Source organism: Nematolebias whitei, chromosome 7, assembly GCF_014905685.2.
Source record: "Nematolebias whitei isolate Nwh7 chromosome 7, NemWhi1, whole genome shotgun sequence".
NCBI classification, from domain to species: domain Eukaryota; kingdom Metazoa; phylum Chordata; class Actinopteri; order Cyprinodontiformes; family Rivulidae; genus Nematolebias; species Nematolebias whitei.
The window spans coordinates 16,142,297-16,155,548 of record NC_056504.1 but is presented as its reverse complement, the minus strand read 5'-3'; the positions used below and the strand labels follow the sequence as shown (position 1 = coordinate 16,155,548).

Here is a 13,252-nt window from a genome sequence, read left to right as displayed (position 1 = left end):
TGGGGTGCGGGGAGACGCGAGGTGAGTTGGGGGGGGGGGGGGGCCTCACTGTAGTTGTATTATTGTGTTGGTGTTGGCCAACCCCCTGCTGGGCGTTGAATTAATGCACCATCAGGTTTCTCATTGTACTTCTGCCATGCAAGAATTCCCTTTGCTAAGTCAGTGCTGTATTTAATATAGTCTTTGTCTGCCTTACCTTGCCACTCTTTATTGCTGTTGCGTTCACGACCTGCAGTTAAATTCCACAGCTGAGTTCAGCTTGTTGCAGTTGTTCTCTTGGGTTTGATAAGAGATTATAGAAAATGTAGATCACTGGTGATTGATGACTTTAATTATGCCGTACAGTTTAGAGCTACTAGGGGATTTTTTTCCTGCTAGTACTTTGTATAATTGCAGTAACTTTTAAATATAAGCTTCAGACATGTGTTTGTTCCACTATCTTTTATCTGCATGTGATTTTAAATTAACTTGAGTGCCAGTCACATTCAAAATTTCCCACACATGAAAGAGTATTACACCCAGTTTTCATCCACAGTTCTATTTGCAGGTGTGGTCTGTAATTAGTGGTTCATTCACAGCTCTCTCATTGTGCACCCTCCAAAGTCCCCAAGTCTCAGCCCTGTGGAACAGCTGACACATGAGTATTATCTCTCCCACACTGGGCAGGCTGAGCTGGGCTAGGCTCTACCGGGCGTAGGAATCGCCCTCGTGCTGCGGAAAGATAACAGAGGTGGTAATGAATTCCAGACTGCTGACACAACAGCACGGCTGCAGAGTAGATCACCCCAACAACACCAGAGCCCTGCACCCCATAAAAAATATGTCATCAAGCGTGGAGACAAGTACCGTGGCATCAAAACCCAGTCAACCAAGGAGAAGGAGCTGCGGTGAGGAGTGCCCTTGCAGCAGATTATTCTTGATTTTCTTCAGTAAGCTGGTTCTTATAACTGGATCATCATGGTTCTGTCTACCCACATTAGAAGGTGTTAAATGTTACTGTTTTTCTGTAGTAAGAGTGGAATGGTTGTTCATGAAGTTAATTTAAGGTCAAATGACCATTACCTTATCCTGTTCAATAATCTAATAGTTTTGTTGTTTTATGTTGTTATTGGTTTAGTTATGAGTCTTCTATATGAACTTTATGTAGTCGGACCCCTGTCTGAGAGGTCATAGGTAACAGAAATGGTCTGTCACCACCTGAAAACCCCAAGCTAACTGCTTTTACGTGGTTTTTAATCTACAGTGAACATCTGGAGAAGTGTGGAATGAAGCAGAGGGATTTTTCACATTAATCAAAGAAATATATTTCTCAACATCTAAAAAAGTTCAATCTGGTCCTCTGGACATTCAAAAAAAAGCACAAAAAAAAATGTAGCTACGTTTCGTCTTTCATCCAAAAGACTTCCTCAGTCTGAGGTGCTGTATTCAGCTCAGTCTCTTAAATAGCACCTTCTCAGAGTGGATCGACCAGTTTGCTGCTGACAACCAAAACCAGCTGATCACATGCTCAAGAAGGACCATCAGCCGAACAATGGATCATTAGTACACTGATGGCTGGTTACTATTCACAGAGGGCTGAGTGATACTAGCAATCACAGGATTGTAAGAGGGGGGCAGTTGAACCCGGAGGCCTCCACCCCTGTTTAATGATGGACGGAGGAGGCCTGCGGGTTCAACTGTCCCCCTCTTACAATGCTGTTATTGCTAGTATCACTCAGCCCCCTGTGAATAGTAAACAGCCATCAGTGTGCTAATGATCCATTGTTAGGCTGATGGTCCTTCTTGAGCATGTGATCAGCTGGTTTTGGTTGTCAGCAGCAAACTGGTTGATCCACTCTGAGAAGGTGCTATTTAAGAGACTGAGCTGAATACAGCACCTCAGACTGAGGAAGTCTTTCGGATGAAAGACAAAACGTTTCTACTTTTTTTTTTTTTTTAATATTCAGAGGACCAGATTGAACTTTTAGGGATTTTTCTACCTGGGTTATTGAGCATGCATCAGGATATTTCTCAACAATTTTGAAGACTTGTAGTTGTATATTTTTTTTTGACTTTGCTGGTTTATTTTTTGAGTTACTTACCATTAATCCACCTCATACAGACTCATGTGTATGTTGACACTATGGGTGGCCATAGCTAAGGTGGAAACCCAGCTTTCCCACTAATGTACAGGTTTCAGTTCAGAGCATGACTCCTCCATATGTTGAGATGTATTTAAACTCAACATTAACTCCAAATTGCTCTCAAAATGGAAGGACTGTTCATTTGAAATTCCAGAGGACATGATTTAACCTGTTTTGATTGTTAATTTGCACTCTTTGGGTGGGAGATGTGATTGGTTTTTTTTTTTGCTTTTTTTTAGGTCTGCACTTTTTGTTCTGATGCATGCTCAATAATCCAGGTAGAAAAATCTAACCAAGTTAAGTCAGGTCCTCTGGACAGATTAAAAAAAATAAAAATCTTGTTGAAACATTTCGGCTTTAATCTACAGTAAACTCCATCTATCCATCCATTATCTTTTACCCGCCTCTTCCATTTTTGGTCACGGGGGTCGCTGGTGCCCATGTCCAGCAATCACTATGTGAGGGACGGGGTACACCTTGGACAGGTCGCAAATCCATCACAGGGACACATAGAGACAAACGAGACAAACAACCATTCACTCTCTCACTCACACCTAGGGACAATTTAGAGTTACCAATCAGCCTAACATGCATGTTTTTGGTCTGTGGGAGGACTCGTTTTATAAATAGCCCCAGCAGTTTGTTGTTGACATCCAAAACTAGCTGTTTACATGATAAAGGAGGATCATCAGCCTAACAACTAGTTGTTAGTGTTCTGATGGCCGTTCCTCTCTATCAAGGATGCGCACTTGATGGAGAGGAACGTTGGTTTGAGAGAAGAGTAAAGGAGGCCATTTTTGTGAAAAGAACCCGTCCATCATTAAACAATGGTGGAGGCCTCCGTGTCCAACTGTCTCCCTCTTACAATGCTGTTATTGCTGGTATCACTCAGCCCTCTGTGAATAGCAAGCGGCCATCAGAGCACTAACAACTGAATGTTAGGCTGATGGTCCTCCTTGATCATGTGAGCAGCTGGTTATGGATGTCAGCAACAAACTGGTTGATCCACTATGATAAGGGGCTGTTTATAAAACTGAGTTTGTTGCAACTCCTCAGACTGAAGTCTTTTGGATTAAAGATGAAATGTTTCAACAAGTTTTTTATTTTATTTATTATTTTAATCCGGCCAGGGAACCTTACTTAACTTTGTTAGATCTGCACTTTTTGATTGTTTATAATTTGTTCAGGCCACAATACCTACCGGTAATTCAATTCAATTCAAAATACTATATTTATTCCAAAGGAAAATTATTTGTTGTTGTAACTCGTTATTCTCATTTCATTAAGAGATGTTATAGATACTGATATGTACCGTGGATTTTTTCTCTTTTTTGGGGGGGGGGGGCTGTATTTTTATATATGTTTTAAGGTATGTGCACCTCTAAAATTTCATTTAAACATTTACAGTATAGGCAGCACGGTGGCGCAACTGGTAGATCTGCTGCCTCTCAGCGAGCAGGTCCTTGGTTCAAACCCCGGTCCAGGGGCCTTCTGGGTGGAGTTTGCATGTTCTCTCCGTGCATGCGTGGGTTTTCTCCGGGTACTCCGGTTTCCTCCCACAGTCCAAAAACATGCATGTTAGGCTGATTGGTAACTCTAAATTGTCCCTAGGTGTGAGTGAGAGAGTGAATGCTTGTTTGTCTCGTTTGTCTCTATGTGGCCCTGTGATGGACTTGCGACCCGTCCAGGGTGTACCCCGCCCCTCGCACAGTGATTGCTGGACATGGGCACCAGCGACCCCCGTGACCCAAAATGGAATAAACGGGTAAAGAAAATGGATGGATGGATGCATTTACAGTATATATTTGACCTCAGATTTTACAATATTTGAAAGGCTAATTAAAACAGATTGACCCATATTGTATTTTTAAAAAGAACTGGGCAGATTTGCATTTTGTCTGTACAGATACCACAGTCTCCTTGAGATTACTAAAACCTTTAGAGATTTTCTAGACCTGTTCTTGTTCTTATCATCATGTAGGATGTTTGTTTAAACATTGAGGAGGAATAAATATATTGTAGTCTTTTTTTTTAAATAAGTCTAAATATTGCTTCATGATGCACAGGAATTGTGAAGAGTGTTTCTGTAGAGAACCAACAGGAGATGGCTTTAAAACATTTCTCCCAAAGCTCTTTGAAAAGCTCCCGATGACTTAAAAGCTTTGCATGTACCTTTTTATAAATGAGATCTGGCAAGACATGAGTAAAAGTCACGTTTAGTCTTGGCAGGCAGCCCTTTTCTTTACACTGTGTATAAAAGACAAACATTTCCTGACACGGCACCTTTTCTGGAAAATGTTCAGATATAGGTGACTGCTGTCATGCCTAAAGATAGAAATTCACAGTACAATGAAAGCTTGAATATATGTTCTCTGCACATTTTTGGACCTTTGCTGTAGATTTTTTTTAATGTCAACATTTATCTTTATGGTCCACATGGAGCGTTGATTTTAGGATTATAGCAGCATATTTCTGATCTCTGACTGAGGTCTCTCAGGAAATCTTGAACCAACTAATCTGCTGGCAGACCATAATAAGTTAAAAGTGGATTTTTGGTTGAGTGTTACTTTTACTCTTCCTGCCAAGGCGGAAAAATAATCAAACTAAATTTACAAGATCTGGAAAAGACAAGAATTGTGAATACATGTACATATTATTTTAAAGTTTGTGGGTGTTTTTTTGTTGGGTTTTTTTCTCAGTTCTGAGACGACCAGATCAGACCTGAAATTGCTTCCAGTTCTGCCCACCCAAGTACTGAAGGAGCATCCATCTATCAGTTACTGGTAAGAGATCTGAACTGAAGTGGTCACAGAAAAGCAAAAAATTTCTATATTGTTTGTATTTTAAACTGCTAGCCATTTCGTTTATTTCTGTCAAGAAGTTTTAACAATAAAATGAATTTAATGTCACTTCCTGAAAGATGGGTACATTTACCATTATGATTTTTGTCATTTGCAATTCAAATTAAGAAGAAGACATTACTCAATATTCTATCAGGCAGTTTAGTTTTCATCAAAGTACGTACAAATGACGATATTAAAATTAGGCTAAGGTTAAAGCTACAGTCAAATCTCTGAACCTCCAAAACCAGATCATTTAGCACCTTCATAAAGGAGAAAAACAATTGTTTGTAGATTGTGTGTTTTTACTATAGTTGCATTTTTAAAATGCATACAGTTTTATAAATTGAAGATTTTTTTATTATTATTGAGTACACAGAATAAGATTTTATTTATTTATTTAAAAAAAGGTACCGTAATGTCCAGACTATTGAGTACATAAGCCGCGGCTACTAAATTAAAAAAAATAATAATAATTTCATACATAAATAGGCCACGCTTGTCTATGAGCTGCAGGTGTCCACGTTGTAATATGAGATATTTACACAGAATGATTTTTAAAACTTTTAATTAAATACATACCAGTAACATACACAAACACATACAGGGAAAAAAAAAGTTCTGAACATTGCCTGTAACTAGGGGGGTGTAAATCACCAGCTTTACCACGATACGATATTATATTGATTTGTTTGTATGACGATACGATGTTTCTCGATATCACAAAGTCTGTCATGATACGATTTTGATTATTTTCGATTCACAAGTCCTCGCTCGATATATCGCGATATCAAATGCCCATCTCATTTACATATAAATACATTTACAAAAACAATTCAATTAGGGGTGCACCGATAAATCGGCCGGCCGATCGATCGGCCCCGATTTCCTTAATTTGGGGAGATCGGCGATCGGCCGATCTTTAAAAGAGAAGCCGATTTTATCCACCGATCTTATCTGCCTCCGGAAAGGTCTGAAAATCAGCTGCTGTCCCCTTTTGCTCCACTGTGAGAGCTCACACGCAGGTCACTCGGAGCAGCCATGTCGTCGGTTTGGAAGTTCTACGCTGTAAAAGAAAATGAGCCAAAGATCGCAATTTGCAATTCGTGTAAAGCCGAAGTAAGTCGTGGTGGAGCCACCACCAAAACCTTTAATACAACAAACCTCGTTCGCCATTTAAGAAATCACCACGCCGCCAAGTATGCAATGTTTGAAGAGAGCAACCAAGCTAAGGCTAATGCTAAAGCTAGCGCTAACAAAGAGGCAGTCGGTGGGTCGCTGTTGGCTTTTATGAGCAACGAAAAGAGCAAAGCTACCACGAGGAAAGTGATGGAGTTCATGGCATTAGACGACCAGCCATTTTCAGTCGTTGAGGACAAAGGTTTTAGAAGCTTGATGCAGCACGTGTGCCCACGATATAATATGCCGAGTCGGAAATATTTTTCTGATGTTGCATTACCGGAGTTGTTCAGCCAAGTTTCGAGAGACACCCGCAGCCTGCTAAAAGCTAATACAAATACGCTCAGCTTTACAACAGACATCTGGACTTCTGATGTAAGTTTAATGTCCATGTTAAGTTTTACTGCACAGTGGATTGACGAACAGTTCGAACGTCATCAAGTACTCTTAAACTGTAAAGAAATGGCGGGGTCTCACACTGCGGCCAATTTATCAGCAGAGTTTAAGGCGATGCTGAATCACTGGGAAATCGATAATGGAAGACTTCACGTTGTTTTACGGGATAATGCTCGTAATATGGCCAAAGCGCTGGATGATATCAACCTGAAAAGTTTACCCTGCCTGGCACACACACTGCAACTGGTTGTAAATGAGGGACAGCTGGCGCAGCGCAGCATCACAGACATGGTGGCAACAGGAAGGAGAATTGTTGGACATTTTAAGCATTCATCACTTGCCTATTCCCGACTTTATGACATACAGACACAGTTAGGTCAACCCAGGAAACGATTACAGCAAGACGTTTCAACAAGGTGGAGCAGCACAGTCTACATGCTGCAGTCGCTGTTGGAGCAGAGACGTGCTATTGGCGTGTATGCTGCTGAGCATGAGTTACCAGCCACACTCACAGCACACCAGTGGGAGCTACTGGACAATGTGCTCACCATTCTTGCACCTTTTGAGGAACTCACAAAGGAGATTAGCTCATCAACAGCTACAGCAGCAGATGTCATCCCAGCCATCACTGCACTCAAGCGGATTTTGGAGAGGCAAGCGAGCACAGACCGTGGCGTGGGTACAGCCAAAGCTACGTTGCTGGAGGCTGTTGTGAGAAGATTCAGCAACATTGAGCATGAGCCCCTGTACAGCTTGGCCACTGTTCTGGATCCAAGGCAAGTAACTATTAACATTCTATTTTAGCCATAATTACTTTTAGCCTACTACTATATTTCAACAAACATTTAAATTAAATTAAAAATAAAACTTTATTGATTGAAATGCATTTCTTTATTTACATGCAAGTCATAAAAACTGTTAATGTATACAAAACACAATGATTGACCCCTCTTTCTTTGTTTATGCAAAACAAGGTACAAGAATCGCTACTTCTCAGCAGAGGTGAAAGATGACGTGAAACTGCTCCTTTTGACCAAACTTGCAGAGGGGGAGACCAGATGCACACCTGCTGCAGGAACATCCTCTGAAGTGGGACCTCCTGATATAGATGAACCTGCAGCCAAAAGACGTAGTCTACTGTTTGCAGCTCACGACGAAATCTTGAAGGAGAACATTGAACAGGAGCAACAGCTGGCCAGCCCTTCAGCTATGCAGGTACAGAACTACCTATCTGAGGTTCCTGTCGAAAGGAGCCAGGACCCATTGGTCTACTGGAAGATCAATGAAAATCGTTTCCCTCATCTTGCTCTACTTGCCCGAACCTATCTCTCTGCCCCATGCACAAGCGTTGAAAGCGAGCGCCTGTTTAGCTTGGCTGGACATGTAGTAGATGAGAAAAGAAGTTGCCTGTCTGGTGACAAAGCAGAAATGCTTTTGTTCATCAAGAAAAACCTGCCACTAATGAAAGTGACTGGAATAAGTCTGTGAGAACTAACTTACCTGTGCCAGTGTTAGTTCTTATTACCCACTGACTTGAAAATGTTACACTTGTTGCATTATCTTTTTAAGTTGTTTTTTTTTAAATGTAACAAGTGAAAGAGTTGAAGGAACTGAACATTTTTTTTTTTAGTTAATTTTATAGTTTTAACAAAAATTGTGTAAACTTCATTTATATTTCAGAATACTACCTCATGACAAGTTAAAACAACAAGTTTGTATTGTTTCTAGGGTATTTTTCAAGGGTATGTTTTACAATAAAATAAGATTGGTAAATTGAAGGTGCATTGTGATCTTGTAACACCTGACACTGTTGCTTATAAAAAAAAAATCTGTATCGGCCAAAATCGGAATCGGCAGTTCAGACTTTCAAAAAATCGGTGATCGGTGATCGGCCTGAAAATTGAAATCGGTGCACCCCTAAATTCAATTATGGTTTAACAATTTTATTTCTGTTATTACAGGCACCAGGCATTTAAATAAAAAACTTTTTTTCTTAATTAATGAAAAAATAAAAATAAATTACCTGTTCAATATAGTCTCACATTTCTCATGTTTAAGTGCATTTTTTTAAACCAGTTAACTTAAAAGTGTCTTGACTACCTTTCAGTTATAAAGAAACAAAAATATATATTGATCTTACATAACATGGCTATCAATGTCGTGTTTCTTCTTCAGGTGAACGGACAAATTTGTTGTTTCCCCGAGTATTTGAACTCCCACTGGCACCTGTTGCATACGGCATGAGTTTTGTCTGTTGAGCCGTCCTTCTGTTGGAATCCAAAATATTTCCACAGTGTTGATTTAAATCCAGCAGGAGAGTGAATTTCTTTATCTTGTGTTTGTCTGCCATGTTGCTGAGGCGACCGCAGAGCACAGCCGCGCATGGAAATGGTGACACAGATGTGCCTTGGAAATTTCAAAATAAAAGCGTATTTTAAAGATGAAGATATGAATCGATGTTATAGTTTTGCCACAATATAATTGAATAATTAATCGATATATCGATTTAAATCGATGGATTGTTACACCCCTACCTGTAACACGGCTGGGTTAAAAAAAAATACAGTAACCTACCAGGTAGTCATTGATCACTATCTTCATCTTCCTCCTGTGCAAGCTTGTGCTGTCTTCTGTCACACAGCAGTCCAGCCTTTCAAAACCCGTTGGTGACAGGATTTTTTTTACCCTGCTCCGCTGTCAGGGTCCACTGACAGACTTTAGCAAAAGTTGCTATACGATTCAAAGCCTGTGAAAAAAAGTAGCAGCTTATAGTTTGGAAATTACTGTATTGTTTCACAGCCCTACATGAACTGTGACTGGGTAAGGAGAGGTTTGGTTTGTTCCCAAGTAGCCCTGTAGACAGCCCGAGTTCATTCAGTGTCACAACTCTTATTACAAAGTACTGAGAGCGTCAGCTCAGGTTTTGATCAGGATTATTATCAAATAATCCTGGTAACACATTGCTGGAATGGTATCAACAACATCTAATTACCATCTGCAGGGTCTAGTTGAAGACTTTTTCCCATCATATAACATAATTTCAGGAATCGTCAACTGCTGAAATTATTCAGCAGTTATTATATTATACTCAGCTGTACTTTACTCACAAGTGCGGACTCTTACAGGAAAAAAAGAGTAAAAAGATATCATTAATACACAAGATATTGTGGTCCTCCTCTCTTGATTTTAGTTTGTAAAAAAAAAAGATCTGATTCATTCCACTGATAAGCCTTGTTATTGATCTTGATAAATAAAAATAACTTATCTTTGGGGGTGAATCAGATCACCCTGGAATATCTGTGCATGACTCAGCTGTCAGGTCTCTGGTATCAGTAAAATTTTCTACACACAAGGCTGTCATTTTCAGAGGTGCTAAGGTGCTTACAGCCCTGTCACTCGTATAATGAGTTCCTCTCCTAATGGACTGACTACTAAAGTGGATTTTGTTAATTGCATTTACTTATTAGCTTTTTGAGGACACTGGGAGGTGCTGACTGCAGATGATTGTCTGCACCTCCAGTCTGTACTTTTTAATTTGAGGCTTCTGCTGACTCTTTTAAGAGATAAATCAGTTCAACATCCTAATTAAAATTACAGGTGTACGAAGCATGATTGACTACATCACCATACATCTGTCTCCATCTTTACGTCTGTTTGGATGCACTGGCTCGTCACTGTACCATTAAGAAATTATTGCAGTGGGAAGTGAATGGGGAGGCGCTTGCATGGTTGGTAGATGAAAGTTATCAGCAGCCCAGTGGGCCAGACTGTGTTTTCTGCATGAGCAGGCAGATTGTGTGTCAAAGAAAGAGCTCTCTCACACAGTTCCTCAGCAGTAATGACGCGTTACACTTGATTGATTTTTCATTAAATATTTTATCCTTCCATCCACAGTGAGGACAAAGTGATTGAGCATTACAAGAAACTGAAAGGACTGACCAGAGGACAAGCTATTGTGCAGTAAGTTTTCAAAAATAATTATTTGGACTAAACAGGAAATAACTTCCTGTTTTTTGTTGCGTCTTTCTTTGGAGTCTGCATCAGGTCTTTAACTGTCTGCTCTGTGATGACTGATGCTGTAAGAGGTAGCTGTCACCCTGCCAGAATGGGTTGTTAATTGAAGAGATGCTCCTGTAGTAGGCAGCCTGCCAGCTGTGGAAGGCTGTAAGTCCTCCACCGAGTTTTTCCCAGGAACACAATTTGTGCCCTTGAACTGATCAATGGACTCCTCCCTCCCTCTGTCACAGCCCTGAAACAAATCGATCAGCTTGCCCCTGCAATGACTGTGGCCTCTCAGTGGCTGCAGCTTAAATCCCTCTCTGTCAGTTGTTACAGTCATCTGCTGACAGTGATGAAGTGTGACCTGTTCTTCTTTCATTGAAGGTATCTGGCCCTGGTGAAATCCCTGCCCACATATGGAGTCCATTATTACCCTGTGAAGGTAACTGCATTGCCCTCACACATACAGTAGCTTAACCTTTTAACAGACCCATGTCAAAGTCACTTATTTTATGCTTGATAAGTAAATATTTTTATAGCCATTGAATAAAAAATAATTGTTGTGTTGTAGGAGAATAGTTTAATGAATGTTAGAAAATTCTTATGAAATCTAGATGTTTGAAATGATAATTGTTAGAATATCTTGGTGAGTCAAGTGTAGAGTTTTTAATGTACCATTTGGTTTATTTTTGTCTTGTGATCTAAATGAGGTCACAGCATTGAAGCTCCCACCGATAAACCTTCCAATGATTTGTGCTGGGCTCTTTGTGTGTTTTTTTGCAGGACAAGCAAGGAATACCATGGTGGCTGGGAGTCAGCTATAAAGGAATCGGCCAGTACGATTTGCAGGATAAGCTGAAACCTAGAAAGGTAGGTTGTTTTTACCTCAAAGAGCCCTATTTTCATTTGAAATGTCGTAAATAATTTAATACCAAGTCAAATTACTTGACAAACACCTCTGAACTGCTTAAATGTACAATTAACAACAAGGCTGTTATCCCAACACTTTGGGTTAGCAGGTTAATGATCCATCAGTGCTCTAAACTGGTGTAAATATGGTCCTGGTTCTCATGCCAGAAGAAAGAGGAACACAGATGGAGACAAATATTGTTGTGCATCACTGTGTACTCAGCACATTCAAGGCTGTTAAGTATAACAGCATACTGTATAAAGTAAAGATCAAGTTAGCAAAGCAGACAACAATTATACAACTACTTAACTTGCTCTTTTTAAATTGCAGTTTCAAAAAATATTAATGTGGAGCCATTTTTAAATAAAAGTTTATGTGATGACTCATGGCTAAGTGCCGCAGCCATGTAATCTCGAGGCTGCCAGTTCGAGCCCAGCTTGCATGGGGAAGGGTAAAACCAATTGTCAAATCTTTCATGCAGGTTTCCTGTGGCAACCAGTGAATAAGGGAGTAGCCAAAAGAAAAACAACAACTCTTGTTGCCTTTTTTTTAGTTCCATGCAGTAGCTGATGTCTTTGTTTTCTTGTGATATTTTATCACTTCCCAGTTGAGTGTTTCTCTCTGGCCTCTTTCATTAGTCTCATGTGTCTGTTGTTATGAGGCAGGAACCTGTTGACATAGCAGATTGTGCTGTTGCACAGAATACCGGGGTCTTAATGGGAACAGGCACAGCAGGTCTCTCCACAGCTCTCCTTGTGGAGGTGTAATTATGGTGCTCCATGGGAAGCTGCAGAGTTTTAGGATGAGCTTGGCCCTCAGCCCACTGTAGGCAGGGTGCATGTTTGGACTTGGTTTGGAAAATGTTGGGATGCTGGACCTGTTCATTAGAACCAAACTGTGCCATTTCTAACTCCTCAGCTCAGCGTGATGACAATCACACAAGAGCTTCATAATAGTTAAGAGTTTCCTGTTTTATAAAACCGGTTTAGAGTTTAAATTATATGTTTTGCTACTTATGCTGATAATTGAAGGTGTTTACTTTCTTTCAGTCTGTGTTTAAATGAGACCTCTGTATTTTTGTAACATGTATACTGCATTCTGTGTCGGCTCACATTGCCTGTATTCAGATTCAGAAATTCCTCATAACCCTCTGACCAACCCCTGTCAACATGCTGCTTTCACTATAGTAATTTGTGTTTTGGGATTTTAAAAAGAGCACAATTGGTCAATCAATTCAAAACAGTTATTTGTGTTTGATGGGAGTGCCTGAATTTAGTAATGAAAGTGAGAGGTCAGTTGACAATACAGTTTGTTTTTTGTAGTTTTTATATTGTTAAACATAATCAGTGGTGGACATGGTTCTGCTAATCCGCTAATAGCAGAACTAACTTTTAGTTTAACAGATTAGCATTTTCATTAACTTTAGACACCAAACCGTTAACAGACCAATTAGCTAAATTGAGCTCTGGTAACTTTACGTCTGCTAACGCTTTTAGAAGTCCTGTCTCCACCCCAACAAAAAGAGTACAGGAGAATGGTAACCCACATGACACAATGCTATGCTAAACAAATCTAAGCTAAGCATAGCAAGGCAAAGCTGAGCAATACCCGGTGATGTTACCCTTAAGTAAGGGAATAACTTCCACCTGCACAGGTCTTTCCCCATTATACATATCAGGAACAATTTCAAACTCATGGAGTCAGTTTACAGCCAATAACAGAGACTTTAACAGAAACTAACGATGGGTGCTTCTAAAACATTTCTAGATTTTATATATATATATATATATATAAAATCTAGAAAT

General features: G+C 39.9%; 1 protein-coding gene across 1 annotated transcript in view; it reads left to right on the top strand.

Moving 5' to 3' along the window:
• frmd4ba (FERM domain containing 4Ba) overlaps positions 1-13,252 on the top strand; it is a 51,486-nt gene that overhangs the window by 20,321 nt on the left and 17,913 nt on the right. Inside the window, exons 9-12 of the mRNA XM_037679139.1 lie at positions 4,823-4,906; positions 10,433-10,498; positions 10,922-10,979; positions 11,321-11,407. Of these exons, the coding sequence (XP_037535067.1) occupies positions 4,823-4,906; positions 10,433-10,498; positions 10,922-10,979; positions 11,321-11,407 (295 nt within the window). The remainder of the gene's footprint in view (positions 1-4,822; positions 4,907-10,432; positions 10,499-10,921; positions 10,980-11,320; positions 11,408-13,252) is intronic.